The 19,958-nt window shown below is 33.2% G+C and overlaps 1 protein-coding gene across 3 annotated transcripts in view; it reads right to left on the bottom strand.

The window, feature by feature from the left end:
• LOC115237819 (amyloid-beta-like protein) overlaps positions 1 to 19,245 on the bottom strand; it is a 53,322-nt gene extending 34,077 nt beyond the window's left edge. For 2 of the 3 annotated variants that reach the window (XM_029811112.1, XM_029811110.1), the window contains exon 1: positions 18,909 to 19,245. In XM_029811112.1, the coding sequence (XP_029666972.1) occupies positions 18,909 to 18,968 (60 nt within the window). In that variant the 5' untranslated portion in view covers positions 18,969 to 19,245. The remainder of the gene's footprint in view (positions 1 to 18,908) is intronic. The other variant, XM_029811109.1, reaches the window with a different exon arrangement.
• Positions 19,246 to 19,958: the final 713 nt, after the last annotated feature.

Below are 19,958 nucleotides of genomic sequence, written 5' to 3'. Positions count from 1 at the left end.
TTTTCTAAAGATGACGATAGTGACTGTACATAAAAAAAAAAATATATATATATATATATACAAATTTTAAGTTAAAAAAAAAGATTGAAACGGAAAGAAATGATTTGAATTTATAACCGTTCGTCGGAGCTTAAAAAAACAGCTCGATGCATAAACAAGGGCGTTTGATTTTTATCGCAGGACGTTCACCTCGCAGAAGCAAGCATGCACCGAAGTTAAAGAGATTCCGTTGAATAAACAGAATCTCCTTGTTATCTCCCGGTTATTAGCGAGACGGCGGCGACTAGTCGCTCCACAAAGCTCCTTCCAATCTCCGGCATCGAATTTTTCCTCGGTGCAAAAAGTCGAAAAGCGATTTTTCGATGAGAAGGAAGAAGCCGTACGCGCCAACGGAACGACGAAAATATCGCGAGTGTATAGAATTGTGCGTAAAGTGCGCAATTACCAACATAAGAGGAGACGAGATGAGAACGTGGTTTCTTCATGCATTTTTAGCTGTGTGCGAGAAGATTATTATTGAAGTGAATCTTTTTACAACATTCGTTATGAATTAAGCTTACTGAGCTGTAATAAAATGACTTATAAAAAATGAAACATAAAATACAATGTATAAAAATGTGTTATATATAAATAAAATATAAAATATATACATTATATCAATATTAATAATTAAAATAATATTATCCTAAACATATATGTATTCTTTCATAGTTTTTTAAATTGATAATTAAATATATATTAGATTTTTAAATATATCTCCATCTATTTTTTCAAAATAAGGTAAAGAAATTCTAAGACTTTGAGATGGATTTCATCCATATATTAATCATTATACGAACAGAGGAAAGGATATTATCTTGAAGATATTTATATTTTCATAGTTGAAAGAATCTATATATGTGTGATGCACCTGCCAAAGCCTATTATAATGCCAATATCCGCTACATTAACTGATTTGTTTTTTTTTTTCATGCAAATAAACGAGCGTTAAAAGGCCAATAAACGCCCGGGCGATACGCGACTCTAAATTTCCGGGCACGCGCCGAAGCATTTGACATTCAACTTTCACGCCGCTTGAACACCTAATTAACTGCTGCACTATTCAGCGGCTTATTATTTTATTAAGCGCCACGTACGCCTACCGAGCGCATTAATTAGCGGCTGCGCTCTTAATCTCTTCACTTTTCGTATAATCTAGTTTACGTTCAATTCTACTCGCTGTTATTATACGTTCGTTATTTTTGTATGGAGCAACTTTCGTTAATACAATTCTTACGTAAATAAGAGCGCATAATAATTGTTCGTATATTGAAATTATATCGAATACTGGGAATTGAAAACTCTTAATTTTTATTAATTTCTACTCACAGTCAGATATACTTCCAGTCTTAAAGAAAACTTGAAATTTTTTTTAAAGGCGAAAGTTTTTTTTTGTAATGTTTGTTACAACATCCTACTTTTTATATAAATAATGCTTATTATTCTGCCTGAGAATTAACCGGCGGTAAAAGCTTCCATTTAAAGTAGGCTTCTTCCGAAAAATAAAGAAGATTTTAAACTATCATTATATATATTTATTTATTATATTATTTATTATATATATTTTTCTTTTTTTTCCAACTTCAAAATACACATTCCAACTTTTCAATATTTTACATCATTTTTTAAAATATTACAAAATTTCAAAAAGATTTTAATCCAAACTGCAATTCAATGATGTGCCAGATTTAGCTGCTTTATTTTCACATATACCATTATTATTGTTTTTAGAATGTGTTATAATATCTAAATGCGGATGGAAATTAAACATCGCTATGTTAACAAAGAGATATAATTTCATAACATTGAAATAAAAATGAATATTCTTCGTGGAAGGTAAATAGAATAGAATTCATCGATCTGGTCAATTTTATTTCACACGAATTCGGCATTAGGTTAAACAAATACGAGAAACAATAGTTCTTGATTGAGAACGATGTGCAAATATCGAGATTAATTACACCTACACAAAATCGAGCATTTAATTAATGTTTTTATTCTATCGTCATGTTACGCGAATTATATGTCAGAAATAATATGTTGATATCTTTAGAATTTATATATGTGATCGCGCGATTTAAGTATTGAACGATTCGAAAATATAAAAATTTTAAAGAGAGTTTGGAAGCTTTAAGGTGCTTGTAGATTCGAAAAACTGGAAGTTGGAGAGGATTTAAACTCCAAAAACTTGCGAAAAATTCAGGATCGAAAAATTCAAGGATTTGAAACTTCAAGGCTTCTAAAACCAAGATATTTCTAAAGATTTTATAACTCCTTTGTGATTTGTGGATCTCCATATGTTTCAAGATTCTAAGATCAAAAAATTCAAAAGTAATCTATTTTTTTTTTTATTTTTGATCAATATAACCCAAAGTTATTAAATTCCCCGTTTAACTCACAAAAAATTAGTGTTTGATTAATTAGTTTCTTGTATTATAAAATATTCTTCACCCGAACAATTTCTATAATTACACTGAGAACGGCTTGTAATTGTATATTATGCAATTTCTCCATAATTAAATCTACCAACCATCTAAACATGTTGTTAAAATTTACGAAACTGTCAGGTTCACGCGTGAAGAGAGTTTTCTCTCTGCGTATTTCAATATTATTCTATTTTAAATAATCTCAGCGACGACAAGCGCATATCATCTCGAGGAGCAACGTGGTTCCGGAATAGACTAACGATTAATTCAATTCCTACCGCGAGTTGTGTGCGCCGCACCGGGTGAAATTAATTTTCTAAAATTAAAACTCATCTCACAGATGCTTGACAAGCTAGTGGCGATTTTCTCTGATGCGCGCGCGGTTTTAATATTCACTTACTCACCGTTCGTGACAAGGGGGTCAAAGCACGGTGCAAAGCGTGGGTGTGCGTTCACGATCCTTGTACGCTTCACCATCATTCATAATCGTCATCTCTATCGAGGGTTCCCAAATTTCAAAATCGTCGATCGCCGCAAGGATAAAATCTCATTCGCAATTAAATAAAATTTTTAAAAAATGTTAAAATTTTTCGATTTATAAAGCAAAGCTTTCCAATATTTGCGACATAAAATCTACTTAAACCATGTTTCTTATAATAATTTACTTTCCCGATAACTGTATATTCTAAAGTTTTAAAATATATTTTTAGAATCTTTTTAAAATATATTTTTCTTTGTTAATGGCGATTCCTGAATAATTTGGGAACCACTGATCTATACGGTGTGCTCACCGCGAACGGCATGTACAAGGCACACCCTTGCACATAGAAAGACACAGAGGCGTGCGCACGTGGTACAGTAGTGGTTATCGGCACCCGTTCGTCGAGCGGGTGCTTCGCTCGAGCGGACCGCGTTATTAAATCAACCAACCCTCTTGTCGTGCAACCCCCCGGCCGACCGTGCGGAATTGCGAGCGAATCATCCTCCACTCGGAACCTTTACCTCAACGTACAGCGCCCTATTTTTAATACCTCAATAATCGCTGGCAAGCCATTTCAATCTTGATTTCGTCAGCAATATTTTGCAAGAAGATTTTGTCGTTCCCAGGAAACGTATAATGCGCGCCGTGCAAGCGCGCAGAATATGAGATCGATCCGTTTCATTTTTTATTCATTACTTTGAAACACTCACAGACAGAATATTACGTTCCACTTATTGTAATACTGAGTGCCGTAGAATTGGCGGAAAACACACAATCGTTATCCCACGTGAAATCTGCGGACAATGTTCGTTTTACAGGGGCACTTGAATAATTTTCGTGCTATTGAAATATTTAGGCTATCGAATTATGAAGAGCTTTTCGTGAATTCATAAGCTTTAGTAACAAAAATAAATAATGCACCATTACTCGTTGTTCTATTCACAGAGAATCTATTTCGAAATAAAATTTTTAAGCTAAAACTTTCGTTAAATGAAAAAAGTGACAAAGTGTATTTAGTCGAACAGTAATGAATAAAATTGTATTCTCGTTGGCTAGTCTGAGAATATAAAAGACTGAAACACACAAGAGAGATAATCCACTTAAATTATTCATTGTAAATTTTAAACGTACATGAAAAACTTTTTATTCTCTATATATAACCAAAAGAATATATTTGAATATCCTTTAAATAAATATATACTATATATTTTATAAAATGTATAATTTAAATAATTATATTTAAATAATTATATATTTTAATCAAAGAATCCGTAGATAAAAGAAGATGCGAGAGACACTTAGAAATATGTTGGAATATCATAGAAATGATTATAACTTGAAAATCTTGAATTACGCGGAGAACTTTCAACCTGTGTTAATTCAATATCGTACCTACGTGGAACATGCTCGCGAATTAGCTGTCACTCTGTACGCGAGTGCAACGAGACGCGATCGCCGAACAACACGGGCAACATTCCTTCAAATAAAAGCAGGGAGAAATTTCTTCCTCGCTAATATATCTGCAATGTCTAACCACTTCATCGACTCACTCGCAGCGCAGGATCGCGGCGTCGATCGATAGCGTCTTATTTTTAGTCCCGACGCGTCGCGACGGAACCGTTTCGTGCTTCCCGCGGTGATGTTTTCCCATCCGGCTTTCATGGGGACGATACCGGACGGGACACAAACGGGGACGTTGCGCAGGATTATTAAAAAACGTGTACGGAATGCGAGGAAAGTAGCCATGGAAAGCTTCCGGCGTGTCCGTTGAATTGATATAACACGAATTTCTTACCCCTCGCGTCAAGACCGACCCCACGATCGTGCTGGCTGGTCACCGCCCGCCCGTAAAATCGATAATCCTCCTCTCGTAGCAAGCTACGGGGGTGACTAATAAATTAACCCGCAGAGCGGGAACAGAGCCGATGTCTCGTCTCTCGGGCTTTAAAATATCTTTCTCGCCGATAATATGTGAGGTAACTTATTCATGTATACATTTATATTTTTATTCACTCGCGCCATTGATCGACAAAAAAGAAAATGTATAGTCATTCGATACGTAGGAATTATTCAACAAAGTTATTTTAGATAATCGCCACAACTTCGAATATAATAGAGATTGTGTGAATAAATCCTTTTTATTATACATATATTTATCAGTAATATCGTATATATTATGGTTATATAAATAAATTTCATAGATAAATTTCAATTAATCTTAATCGAGTTTTATAGTCTCGTTAAACAAGAAGTATGTAGTTCCATAAAAACAATTTGTATCCTTAATAATTTTGAATAATTTTAGAGACATATCGTCTTTAAACCGAGTTTATTTTTTAAAACCATCCGCTTGAAATATTTCTTTGCCTTCTAAGATTCGAGGGAGTTGTTTAGGCGTATCACATTTATAACACTTAATATGTCACGGAGAACCGAATTGCAGATTCTCGTAGACTTTAAAGTCGAAACGTGAATATATTTTTCAGGAGCCACTGATACGGTTACCGGTGAGATTCGAGGATTTACGCGAGTCCACGTAAATGATGCAGGCGAGCGGCAATAATCTAATAGCGATATATATCTGGTGTGTCGCAGACAGAGCCGAATCACGTACGGACGAAATCCCCGCTCAGACATAAGCTGACGTCAAAGGGCTCTCGTCTATTTTTTAACCTTTAGAGAATAGCCTTTTTTCTCCGGCGCGGCTTTTCTTACCGCGCTTTCTTCCACCGTTACTTTCCTCGCGGCTCGCAACACAGGGATCTCTATCGCGGACTTCGATTTTTCCACGACGACCGAAAAAAGAAAGAGAAGAAAAAAAACAGAAAAGAAGAAACGCGTCACACGACCCACTTCCTCGAAGAATACGCCTCGGCGAGGTCAAACACCTCGATCGTGGCTGCACCGCGTGCACTTCGAGATTTCCACGACCGGTAATCACTGCGGTTATTAACCCTGCGGTAGTCGGTGATCTCCTAGGACGACAATAATCCTTTTCCGTCAAAGCAGTCTTTAAATATAAAAATAGAAAGAAAAGATATTCATATATTCAATTTCTTAAGTACAGGTTTTCATTTAGCGAGACTGTATTATAAAGAGGAAGTCTCGCATCGATACTTATGTTACGATTAGATTGCTATTGAAGATGTAAAACGTTTACTTTATCGAGCTAAGTATTCTGTTCGTGGAAAGAATGACAGTGATAAAATACCAGGATATTTCTAGTTGAGATCGAATATAATTCAATTTATCACAGAGAGATACGAATCCGTACCCTCATTTATTTTACACCGTCTAATGGCAGAAGAGAGAAGCGAAGTACAATTTCGGTTATTTGGAAATTTCTTTGGAGAAAACAAAGTTTCTCTCTTTCTCTGTCTATATATATCTTTTCTTTTTAGTTTTTTCTGGATAATTCTGCCTAATTAAAAAAAAAAAAAAAATGTTAGATATAAACTAATTTTTGTATAAAATCCATTATATAAAAACGTAAATTATCCCGAATTACAAGTAGAAAAATTTTCCTTCAAAAACAAATATTGAAAAATATAAATTTCCGATAACAGGGCAATATATATAAAATCCGAGAAATATACATCCTCAATATGTCCTGTATACGTCTTCAAAATATCTTAAAATTTGAATATATGTATATGAATAGTAGATCTAAATATAAATAATAGTAGTACTAAAAAGACATAAAAGTTATAAAACGTCCAGCAACTTAACTTGAAGATTCAAAGATATATGGAGAATTAATATTATACATATATACATATATACATATATTCATTTAATAAAATTATCTGCTCAAAGATATGAATTTCCAGAACACTTAAGAAAGGTACCACGTTTTTTACTACAATCTATGCGCCGCTAAAGAGATCAATGATACTATTATTACACCATATCACAGCGTTTACACAGCGTTGCTGACGGAGTTCAGTGTAGGTGTGCCGATCATCGATGACCCTCATGACGTATTAACAGGCGTTGCCGCGCGCGCGTTTTCCTCATGACGTAACGAGCGTTATAAAAGTCGACACTGTTGATTTATCTCAAAGAACACGGCAGATGTTGTTCTGAGAAGGATGCCAGCTAGACAAAGATCATGACATGAATCTACAATATGATGCAACTGCGTATCAAGCCACACCTATGCTGCACTTTTGCATTGCGTCGACATACATGCGTTTCGCGAGCGAATTCTATTTTATAACGCACTAATTTTATTTTACATAAAACCTTTACCTTTTACTGTCTTTAATTATTATATATTAACATTTTAAATTAGAATAATATAAATATAGTTTTGAAAAAACATATAATACAATCAAAAGTAAAGAATTTTTTTTTCATCACAACTAAATCACGATTTTCAATTATAATTTTCCTATAACTCTGCATATTTTTAATTATTTGCGGCGTAAGTTTGATGCGCATGCAATTTTCTATAGAAAATAACTTTCACATACATCTAGATGTGCAATATAGATTGTATACACACGTGCTGTTTGTATGACAAGCTATGGAAACAGTCGGTCATAATTTCATCTGTCATAGCATATGCTCTAGTTATTTATCGATTATAACCAGTATAGTATCGTACATTTCGTATCAAACAAACTGCGGTTGTTGGTTGCAATTGTTGTGATTGCAAATAATTAAAAAGTAAAAATGTTTACTGAAGAATAATCATAATTGTATTCGTCTTCTCTATCCAAAAATTATATATCATTCTATTGTCAAACAATTAGCATATTTTTCATAATAATGCTTAGAAATATAGTAATATTACAATTAGATAAATATATTAGGAGAGACTACTTACGTAGACGTATCGATAATTATAATAATTAAATATCTAATAAAATATAAATAATTCAAGGTTGAGCTAATCAAGTGACATCAAGATAAAAAAGCACTCTTGCTCTAAATACCCGATGGTATCTTCCTCTCTAAGGCACAATTTGCCACGTTGATGTCAGCAACGCCTCGCAATGAATTATAAAGGCACAGTATGCGATAATTACAGTAACGTTGTCTTCATGGCATAATAATGTAGTGCAGAAAAGGGAGACAATCGCATGTCACTCCTATTCTTCTTTCGCAACTTTGAACCCGCAACATGCCAACTGCATACCGGAAGGAAGGAAGTTCGCGATTTTCTTTCTCGTTCGACCTTTGACGGAAAAGGGCGAAGGGAGAAAAATACCGACAGTTTGAAGGACTCCTTCTAACTCCGTGATATATGCGCCGAGTTTTGTGTAAAAAAAGTTACACGAAACGTCGTCTTATATAACTTTAGAGGTAATTTTCAGTAAAAAAAAATACTATATATAATATACAGAGTGTTAAAAAAAACCATTCAATATTTATATGGATAGCACATACCATATACCTAACTAAAAAAACTTTATATTTTAGCATCATGATTAACTTACTGGCTTTTACGTGTCGCATGCGATGTGAGAAGAAGATAATCTGTCTAAATCTTTATTCCGATATTAAAAAAAAAATGTTTCACATGTCCTCCTTCCATTTCCATACACATTTGACATCTTGCGAATCGCAAAGATCCGCAATCGCCGGTTGATGACAACTGACTGATTGTGCCGGTGAAATCTTTTGTTATGAAGTAGATATGGAAAATGAATGAGAACATTTAGAACGCGGTTTATAAACACTGAGGTAAACATCGCATGCGACACATAAAAGCCAGTAAATCAATCATGATGCTAACATACAAAAATGTTTATATCTCAGAAACAATTCGACCCATGTTTACTAAGGTTTTTTTACTCAATATGGTGTATCCTATCTACCATATAAATATTAAATGGTTTTTTTAATATCCTGTATATATCCGATTATTTTGATAAAAGTATAAAACTTTAAAATACTGCGATGCGCGGCATTCGCGATGAAAAGAATGGCGCTATTTTTCACAGCGCCAGACCGGTGGCAAGATTAACATTCGCGATTTTCGCTCAGCGAGCAAGGCAAATGACTCTCGTTAACATGATTCTTCGGTAAACAATAGCCGCGACACTGTGAAAAACTGTGATTATGCGATGTTTTATATAAGATACTATCTAAGTGGATTTGCTTAATGCATTTACGACAAATCTGGCCGCAGAGAAAGCCTTACGAAGCTTCCAATGCACGCAATATCCCGATGCACATGTGACAAACTTTTGAGCCAAACATGGAAAGTAAGCAAATGTTGTAAAAAAAAGAGAAACAGAAGAACACAGAAAACAGAAAATAACGTAGAAAATATAAAGATAATTTCTTCTACAAAAATAAAAAGAAAGAAGATATAAAAAGAAGTGATAGAAACGAAAAAAGGAGGAAAAATATAGAAAATAATATGTAGAAAGATGATATAAAAGAAATGAGAATAGAAATACCCGATGTAAAAACTTATAAAAGATTACGTAAAGAAATTATAAAGAGAAATATAGAAAGCAAGGAGCAGAAAGAAGGTGAAAGTAATTACTTATAACACAACATAGTATTTAGTTTCATGAATAAATTATAGTTCTCTTTCGTATAGTTTAAGGAAATTAGCATATAACAGCACTTGTTACTCTCGAGTATAATCAGGTTGAAAGGAGCAAGACGTAATATGTAAATTATTCAATAGGCATTAAACCAATTAAACCAATTAAACTAATTAAATTCAATTCGATATTGAGAATTAAATATCATTAAATATTATTACACGTTACTTTATATTTTTTAATTACATTTAACAATCTTAATTCTGCGATTAGATTTCAAATCACGGTCAGTCTACAATTATCGGGATCGATCAAGAACGAATACGAATATCTGATTTAATATAAAATCGAATGAAAAAAAAAAAAAGGGATCGAAAAATTATTCACGGACACGATATCAATTCTTAAAGATTCGGCAGGAAATTAAATCTGCCTAACAAAGTATAATTGGGTCAATTTGAAATGACTGTAAAGTTGAAGTCGATAGTTCAACCTAAAAGAATCGAATAGTCGACTTTTTCAGTACAATCTCATAAGAGACATAAATTAACATCAATAAATTAGTAAACAGTTATTTAAAAAAAGCAATATAAAATAAAATTAAAAAAAATAAATTAATAAAACGAGATGTTCTCGAATCTTTGTCTGCCTCATGAGCTTTTCTTAGAATCGCGACGAATAAGGGGATCAAATTGACTTCTATATGCCTCAAATTTTAATCAATCCGAGAGTCCATTTCTCGGTGGGCAATATTGATTCGACTCTTTTAAATGAACGATAGGCCATCATTTCGACTTACAAAACTGGCTCACCGGCCGTTCCAACGATTTATTAAAGCAGCTTCGTTAATAGCCTTAAAGAATTAGCCGGCGACAGCTAACCGGGTTGCACTCATAGTCCGCGAATGGTGTTTAAGCCGACAGGACTACGGACGGGAGACGTTAAAGGGGTTAAGCAAACTTCGTCGGACAGATAACGGTGATGCACGCCCGTCGACGCATTACAGCATGCGCGGATGCACCTTGAAATCCACTTAAAAGCGCGCGCGCCGAAATCAGGCGAAAATATTTCAGCATCCGTTTAGGAATTCAACAAAGTTGCGGGACGAAAATCGCGGAACCGGCTGCGACCCAGTCGTATTTATCATCGCCGACTGATGTGTCACGATTCTATACATCACCCTTTCACTGTACTTTTGGATGCACCGTTGCATCTTTCGCATTTGCGAATTGCATTTTCCGCGACTTCGCTAACGCAGCTTCTTGCATTCTAGACATTTTTGTCACGATCGTTGAAATCATTCATTGATGGTGTATAAAATGGATCTGTTCATGAAATGAATTTTATTTCCGTGTTCTTTGTTGAGAAGGTATTTTAATTCAATTCGATTAAATCTGAAAAAAACTTGAGAAAAATAGATGCAATATATATATTTATTCAAGCGATCCAATTATATTAAACGCCTATATTAATAATTTCAATAATTTCATAATTTCGCGAAAATATGTATATATTAAAATTTAAATAATAAAAGGCGAATTATAAATAAAATCGTATTAAATATTAATATATTTTTGTATAATGCTTTATATAATATATAGAATATACAAAAAGTATATATGACTATATATCACACCACCAATACTTGTTAAAGAATCCGTTGTGAAAATTTCCGACGCGATGTGAAAAACAATAGCTCCCATTTTCTCGATGTATGACATAAAGAAGCACGCCCATAAATTTTCTATGTGCATAAAGCCGGAAAATTACCGTTCGTACGCAATCTTTTCTTGTTAGCGAGAGTTTTGCATATGTCTACACGTCAGATACGTTATACTAAGAAATCTCGATATCAGCAAAGGAACTTTTTCTTGGCGATCGTAATGTCAATTTCGCGTTCGATCGGACTCTCCTTTCGGCTTTTACGAAGTGTTACAAAAGAGAAAATATCTCGTTTAACAAAATGACGGGGGCGCGTCGCTCGTATATAGCGATATCATAAATAATGCTCTCCAACCGCGAAATATGTTTTTTTCCGTAATCTGATTCGCGCGCGATTAATCACAGTTGCACGCGCAACGGATTCGATCAAAGAAAACGTCGATGTTATTAAAAGCTATTTCAGCCGGCTTCAAGAACTCGTTGCGGCACATTTAATACGGATTTGTCGTTTCCCTTTGGCGGTGGTGCACGTTTGTAACGCTCGGGAATTACATCGTTACATACCTACGTATGGATGCGCGGAGATCCGTAAACGTTTGCTTCACGGATTACGTCCGCGATTGCGAGTAGTTTCGCGCTTTTTCGCGCGAGCGCGTATAATGTGGGACACCACAGGCGGCGCTTTGAAATTTAAATCGCCGATGGCAAATGATAAAGCTGTATATCCCGCAGAAACAGTCGACGCAACAAAAAGATCAACTGCGCGACAAACACGTATTTATTAATCAATTCCAACGCACGCGCCGCGGGCTATTAATTCTTGAAACATTTTAACGAGACATTGTTTCCAGTATTTTTCCAAAGAGAATACAATCTCTCAATATTTATAAAATCTTGCATTGTGATAAATTATATAGCATCTTCAATAAATTGTAGTGAGTTTACGTTTTATCAGAGTTTACAAATTTAAAGAAATTAAAAAAAATTGTAATTATACTTAAATATAACCAGGTTTTATTATTATACAATTTACTGTCTTTTAATTAAATTTTCTCTGTCCGTTTCTAGTTTGATCGCGTATCGTAATTCATAAAAAAATACTTTATATTCTAAATTTAATATTTCATAGTTATGCCTTATTCCTCGATCGCGCGATGAATAGACAAGATAGATAAATAAGATAATTCCACTCTTTCTCTCTCTTTCTCTTTTTTGGGCTATTTCGAGAGACTAGCTTATATGAGTTAGTTATCATTAGATTCGCGCCCAATTAGCGAGAATCTCCCACAGTACAAATCACGTAACGCCACGACGCATCGCGAATAATTAATAAATTGAGAGCACAATCACTACGGCGATGAATAAATTATGGCGCAATCAGCGCCGATTCCCCGGACTCACTATATCTGTTCTTTAGCTACTTCCGCAACTGCGGATTTGTCGATATTTTATATTGGGTACTATATAAAAATTCAGCAGTAGAAGAACATCTCGCAAAATTTAATTTATCGTTCGCTTTCTTCGCGAACGATAATTTTCAGCTTCGAACAAAATCGCATGTCGAGATAAATTATGCGCCGCAGAGTATCGAGTCGAAATAAATTACATATATGTATATAGAATGAATCACGCGAAAACAGCCAGGTGTATCCCCTTTCCTTCAATCGAGTAAAAAATTACACAAAAAGAAATTAAGTGCCTTCATAAAGTTTGACTTTATAACCCCTCTTATGTATAGTATAGTCATAGAAAGCAACTGTATCTTCTTACATAAAAGTATAATCTCATTTAATGCTTCGTATATCTCTTTTTCGTAGGAAAAAATATTTTAAAAGAGGAGAAAATATATATGTTATTCAATAAATAAATAAATATATATATATATATATCAAGAGATTTACATAAACAATTAAAATTGACAAAAATTAATTTTTCAATGTAAATTTCATATGTACATTATAAAAATATTGATTTTTTTATGTCGCCATGAGGACAAAAGAAAGCTTAAAAATGAAAATAAACTTGACGATTTTGCTTCAAAATTGGAAATAATTCGAAGCGAAAAAGCATTCAATTCATAATTGAGCTTACATGTGTTGTATTGAATGCATTTTATCTATCATGTTTCATCTATCAAATTTCATCTATCATATCATAGTATTACAGACGGATTAAATGCATATTTTTCCTATATATAGATTTCATCGTCTCTATATTTACATCTTGCATCTCGTTTTGTGTTTTTGTTGATAGAAAGTAAATGTTTAGTTGCATTTACGAACGCGCGAATTTTTTCCGCTGTCAGTTCTCATTGTTTTTTTCTCTCCATTATATAGTGTGCAGCTGAAAAGCTGTCAAAAGTGGTTGCGAGGTCGGTTTTAAAAAGTACATGTTCGCGAATATTTTCGGCAAATTTTATCTATTCGGATTTTCTCTTAATTCCATGTGTTAGTAATCATTTATATGTTAATTCTACTTGACATAAAAAAATGATAGGTGACATATTCGCAGAAAAACATTTTTCAAATTGAAAAAAAGAGAGCCCACGGTACTAAAAATTTAAAACCATTTCTACTATTTCTAAAAATTTTTATGTACAATTTACAATAAAAATAAATAAAAAAAATATTGTTGTATTTTCTCTAAATAAGTAAAACATTATTTAGATAACTGATTTTTTTTTCCTTCCAGATTTTTATTTATTTAGCATTTAAAAATTTTACTTGGATTCTACAAATGTTAACTGTATTTTTAATAATTAGTCTTTTAAATAATAATACATTTATTTTATCACTTTAAATCAAGCTATCTGTGCTTGAATGAATAAAACAACAATTTTAAATAAAATCTTTCCTTTGAAAGAATTAAACGCGGCTCGAACAACGTGGCGATCATTATCGTCCTAGGAAACCACGCGTGACGATCGCGTAATTTTATTTTAATCCTGTGTGTAATAATAGTTTCTATCGCGTTTAATTATCCATCTGAGCGAAAGATAGTTTCGCCAACTTGACTACAGTAAACGCGAACACGATATGGCTTACTTTCGTTTACTCTCGCTGCAGAATGCGGAGAAATACCATACAATTATCGAGTACTGTCGTTTATGTAAGTCTACCTATGAAAATCTACCTATGAAAAAAAAATTAATAAACTGCTCATACTTTAAATTCTAATACTGATATTTTGTATTTCAAATACATGTATTGTAAGCCGAGGCAATTTAATATTTATAAGGGGATTTCAATATTATACGCGGTCTCGTATTCAGTAAACGATCTTGAGAAAAATCTGACATATTTCCTTCTATTTAATTAAAATTAAAGGAGAAACAAGGTTTCTGACATTTCTCGACACGCGCAACTTTGCAACGTAGAGTTACACTTGCAATTATATGGTAAATGGATTTAGAACAAGAGGGAATGAATTCAAGTGTAATATTAAATTGAATTTTGATAGAATTATATGAATTAATGCTGTAACGATATATGAACAAATACTGTTTGCATGCGCTCTGTTATATTATGCCATTAATACGAAGCAAATTGGATATTACATTAATATGTGCATACAGATACAAGAAGAATTCGATTAGTCTGAAAAAGTAGATTACATTACACGAAACAAACGAAATGTGAGATTAAATTAGAAATATATAATGTCACGTGAAACAAGCGCGATGTAAAATTAAATTATATAATTATGAATTTATTCCAACCAGCAAAAGAAAAAATTAGTTACGAGATAACCGATTTAATAATTTGTAAATATCTCCGTGTTGTTTTTTTTTTCACATAATATAAAAGATTTATAATGTTGTATCAGTCATTAATATTCTTGTTTCGCCCATTGAGAATAATTTAAGTTAATACATATGCGTTACAATAACGTGTATTATATTCATGTATATATAATGCACAATTAATTCCTATGTTGAAATGGAATAATTAAAAAATTGTAATATTGACTTTACCAAAGTGTCTTAATCAAAAATATATTTTTACAATAATTAATGCTATAAAATAGTAAAAAGATTATTTAGATCGTAAGATTGTTGAAAAGCATAAAGAAATTAATATTAATTTCTGTAACCTTTATTTTGTAAAGTCGCTTCCTTCGTAACATAAAATTAAGTTTTCTTTTCCTGGGAGTTACTCCGAAATTACTAGAAAGCGATACTAAAATGCAAATTATATGTGGCACAAGGTTCATCCGCCCTATGCATTTCCTTGAAAAACTTCCTTTACATAATACGAGATAAGTCATTCAGGCACACGTATGGGAACGGAATACACCATAATTCCCATCTGTGCTATTAACTTACAGCATTACACAGAATTATTTCTCATTACGTATGCGTAAAAAATATATCTAGCTTAAAAATTATTCTATTCTATTTTTAAAAAATATATACATATTAAAATCACAGATATTTTCGTAATTATAAATCTCCATATAAATTTTCGCTAAGTCAAACATTTACTCAATACTGATTAAAAAAATGTCATCACCCAAATATATCATCTAATGATATTAAAACATTTTTATCTGATGAAATAAGACAATCCTCATTTTCTAAATTAAATATTGATGATTTAGTAGAACAGAGATATTCAAAGAGAGCAAAGATCTATATGTACAATTTTAGAAAATTGTAACCGTGCATTTGCGAGGGAAGCATTGTACGTTTCGCATCTTCAGAATTAAAAAAAAACATCGAACAACTCTTAAATGTATTCTTTTTTGACAAAAAGCCTGTATGTATCATACAGCATTTAATACAACAAGTTGCATGTATGCATGACTGCGTGCGTGAAACGAACATGACACCTCGAGGCATAAGGTATATTAATGCAATGACGATCTTGACCGATTTAAATGACGCTTTTAAACAGCCAGAGCAGATTTAAATAGCAACGTGGCATAAAGTACCGGAAAAATTGACGTTGATTTAATGGCGTAATAAAACCGAGAAAATAGATTCTGCTCGTAATTAAACAAAAAAGTCGATGATATCGATTATATCTATATGAACAGAATATTTATTGTATGCAGAAGATGCGTCTCGTATGACAGGTTCACTATCCTAAATTTTCGTAAGCTAATGTCACTAACGTTATTGGAACGCCCACAATATTGAGTAATATATGGTATGACAAACACTAAATTTCTTTATTAATATCGGCTTACGAATCGGTCTCCGTTAATAATTGTTTACGATAAAGTATAAATTTTCGCAGACTTTAATTTATATTATTTATATCGCGATCAAACGTTTCACATTAAATTATTAGCTAATATTACTGTATGAAACTCTGCATTGAATTCTGTATAATGCGATAAACTTCAAATTTTCATGAGCCTAGATTAATATCAGCTTTGAAATGCTTCCGTTAATTTATAATATAACAAATATTAAATTCTCAAAAGAGTTAATATTACTAAAATAATGTTTAAAGTACAAAATTATATGCGATTCAATTAAATTAAATATTAATTTTTGTAAAGTTTATTAATGTCATTAATATTCTATTCTGTCAAAAGTGTTTTATGTATTAATATACTTTTTTTTTCAATTGAATCAGGGAAAATGTCACTGATTAAAAGTGACACAAGATCTCAACGAAATTTAGTGAGTATTTCATTGATCTTTAGTGAAAATACTTTGCGCCTCTGTCTTATATTCCATTAATTATGACAATAATATTTCACTAAAAAATGAATAATAATCGTATATATTTGCAAGATGTAACTTTTAAAGCTTTTTCTATATATTTATTTTAGATTGCTATTTTTTGGAAAAGAGAAATCTCCACACACACAATGAAACATTATAATTGCTATTCAAATTCAAAATTATATACATATTTTTTATTCTTAAGATGTGATAAACTCAAAACAAACACGAATCTTGGTCAAATTCAAATATTTTTTTAACAAAATATGTATTGCCATAAAAAAATTATCTCATATATAATATTATAATATATAAGACGCATTTTAATATTATAAATTGAAATAGTTACTATCGTTAATTAATTCTTTCAATGATATTTTATTAATATGCGAGGTGCTACACCTATAAACTAATTGTAAGACTGTCAGTGACTTTTCACTATTTTTCAGTAATAATATATTGATTCTATTTAAGAGAAGAGTATATAAATAATATATAACACATCTTTATCATGCTGTTAAAAAGACTTCTTACATATTTTTTAAGTCATGGCTCTATTATACAAGGGGTAATTAACGTGTATTTACCAATATAATAGTCGATGTCCGTAACATGGCTGATTATTTTCGAGTTACAAACGATCAATTAATGCGATAGCGATACGGTCGAGATATGTAAATTGTTTATACTGTTACTTTGTCGTTTATGTTTCGATGTTTTATTATACAGAAGTGGCTGCTTTCAAAACTGCATTATTATTACACGATGCATTGTTAATTATTATCGTGAGTAATGGGACAATATTAATAGAGATGCGTTATTACGCTAAATGATAATAATAAAATTGCAGAGAGAGAAAAAGGGAGATTAAAAACAAATATAAATATCAAAGAACCAAATTTCTCCGAGAAAAGAAAATAATTCTCTATTGCGGAGCGTATTGCATTTATGTAACAAGCTAAATATATTGTACAAGAAGCCATGTTTTTTTTATGAGACCCGACATTTACGATATCTTTCTCATAGTACGCTATTCATAAAGCATGCTATTACTACGAGAATTGTATACTAAACATATTTTTTGTGACAAAAACTTGTGACATTTTCCCCATTCTCGGTAGAATTCGTTATGAAGTAAAAAAATACAGGATTACTTCGAGTCGCCTCTTTACACGGCCAACGATTTCTCACCACCCATATTAAATGCCTACACACATGCGACGTGAAATATCGCGGGCGTGTTAAGTATTCCAGCGAAATAATATATCGAACGTCGCGCGTGTCTCTTTGCGTCGAGTGCCGGTCTCGAAAAATTACCAAACTTGCGGTGGAATTTTAAACTTTAAACGATAAATATATAGTAAATCAATTACTTGAGAAATAAATTATTTGATGGATTTGTCGATATATATATTTTCGAATTTCGTATATTATATGATGCTTTTAATGTTATTTACTTTAGTTGCTATAAATAATTACGATCCATCATTTCCAACATAATTAAATATATTCGCATCTAAACATTCTTGAGAAACACATTCGTGATAATTTATAATATTGATAAATACTAATGGCTTTACACGTAACACACTAAATTTAGGATAAATTACTTGTGAAAGATATATTGCGATAAAACGATAAAAATTCTTTGACGCGTTAGGTCTGTTTTAGACAGATACGAAAAATGATAGATATATACGAGAGAAGAAAATTTATATGCTACATCATTTTTGCTATAAATCAAAGTTTCGCGAGACGGGATTTCTGATTTAAAAAGCAGACTGTGTCGCGGCTCATTGGTAATCGCTGTATGCGGCGTCACGGTCATTGATCGGACCATTTGACAGCCGCCATGGTAGCGGTCGTAATCGTATCGGAGCATCGACACGTAATTTCGAAGGAGGAAAGAAAAAAAAAACGGAAAAGTTCTCGCGGCACATTACATCGATCGCGCGACAGGGCGCCTCGCTGCGCCTGACATTTGCCTGGCACAAGGGTGAAAGCGGCGCGCGCTCGTACATTTGCTATCGTCGTCCGATGCATTCATGCGGTTGAAAACGGAAGACAAGTGCGAGAACGCGGGAGAGAGAATGAGGGGGAAAGAATGAAATTTTTACCTGCACCCGGCAGACTGACAGGACGCCGAGCAGTGCGGCCAGCGCCAGCATCCCTTTCATCTCTTCTTCCTCTTCCCGGCCCGCCTACAGTCCCACGTTCTCGTTGAGAATGCCCGAAGAAACTCGGCGAATTCTCCACAAATCCCGCGGAAATCTCCCTATCTCCTCTCTTCCCTACGACGAGAAGGAGAACGATGTGCGTGAACGATATCGAGAGATACGGGACGGGACGATATTGCCGTACGGTTTTGTGCGACGCACGATATTCACTCGTCGTGTATCACGGATAGCGCAGCGAACTACTACTGTCTGCCGCTGTGGCTGGGTGGGTCGCGCTCGCTCGCCGCGAAAGCAAGATGGCGGTGCGCGTCGGCGGCGGTTAACTCGGCCGGCCAATAGCATCGCGCCGTCCGCTCACCGGCTCGTGCGCATGCGCGCTGCGGCTAGTCGATAACGTGGCGGGAACGCCACGGGTTCAAACGACGTGTCGCGCGAGCCGTCCGGAATCGTACAATTTTCGCGATTCGATTAACTAATTAACACCCGTTGACTGCCGGATTCCGATTGACTCTGTTAAAACGTAATTGGAAACGATATGTCCGATATACGATAGATAAATACATATCGTGACGGATGTATATTTAATTTCCAGACAAATATAATAAGTTATGTAATATCTTATTTATTTCACGTTATTGGGGAATCGACAGATTAAAAAAAAAAAAAAAATAATAATAATAAATAAATAAGTACGCTCGTAAATTATAATAACAAAAAAAGAAATTTTATAAATATAGCAGATATTAATTTAATTATTGAGAAAAATATTTGCGATGAAAATATTAATATAATGTAATTTTATATTTTTGAATAATCGGATAATGCTTAATTATATCAGCTTGTTATCATCGTTATCGTTTTTTAATAAAACCAATAAACATCTGAATCCCTAATTGAAGAATTCAATTCCGTGAAAAAATATTCGCGAGAGATATGAGATGTATTAATTATACAATTTTATTCTTCGATTTCTTCCTTCTTATTTTGATG

The sequence above is a fragment of the Formica exsecta genome, unplaced genomic scaffold, assembly GCF_003651465.1.
Source record: "Formica exsecta isolate Colony F162 unplaced genomic scaffold, ASM365146v1 scaffold31, whole genome shotgun sequence".
Taxonomy (NCBI): Eukaryota; Metazoa; Arthropoda; class Insecta; order Hymenoptera; family Formicidae; genus Formica; species Formica exsecta.
Note: the sequence above shows the minus strand (reverse complement) of the source record. Positions and strands in the feature narration are given on the sequence as shown.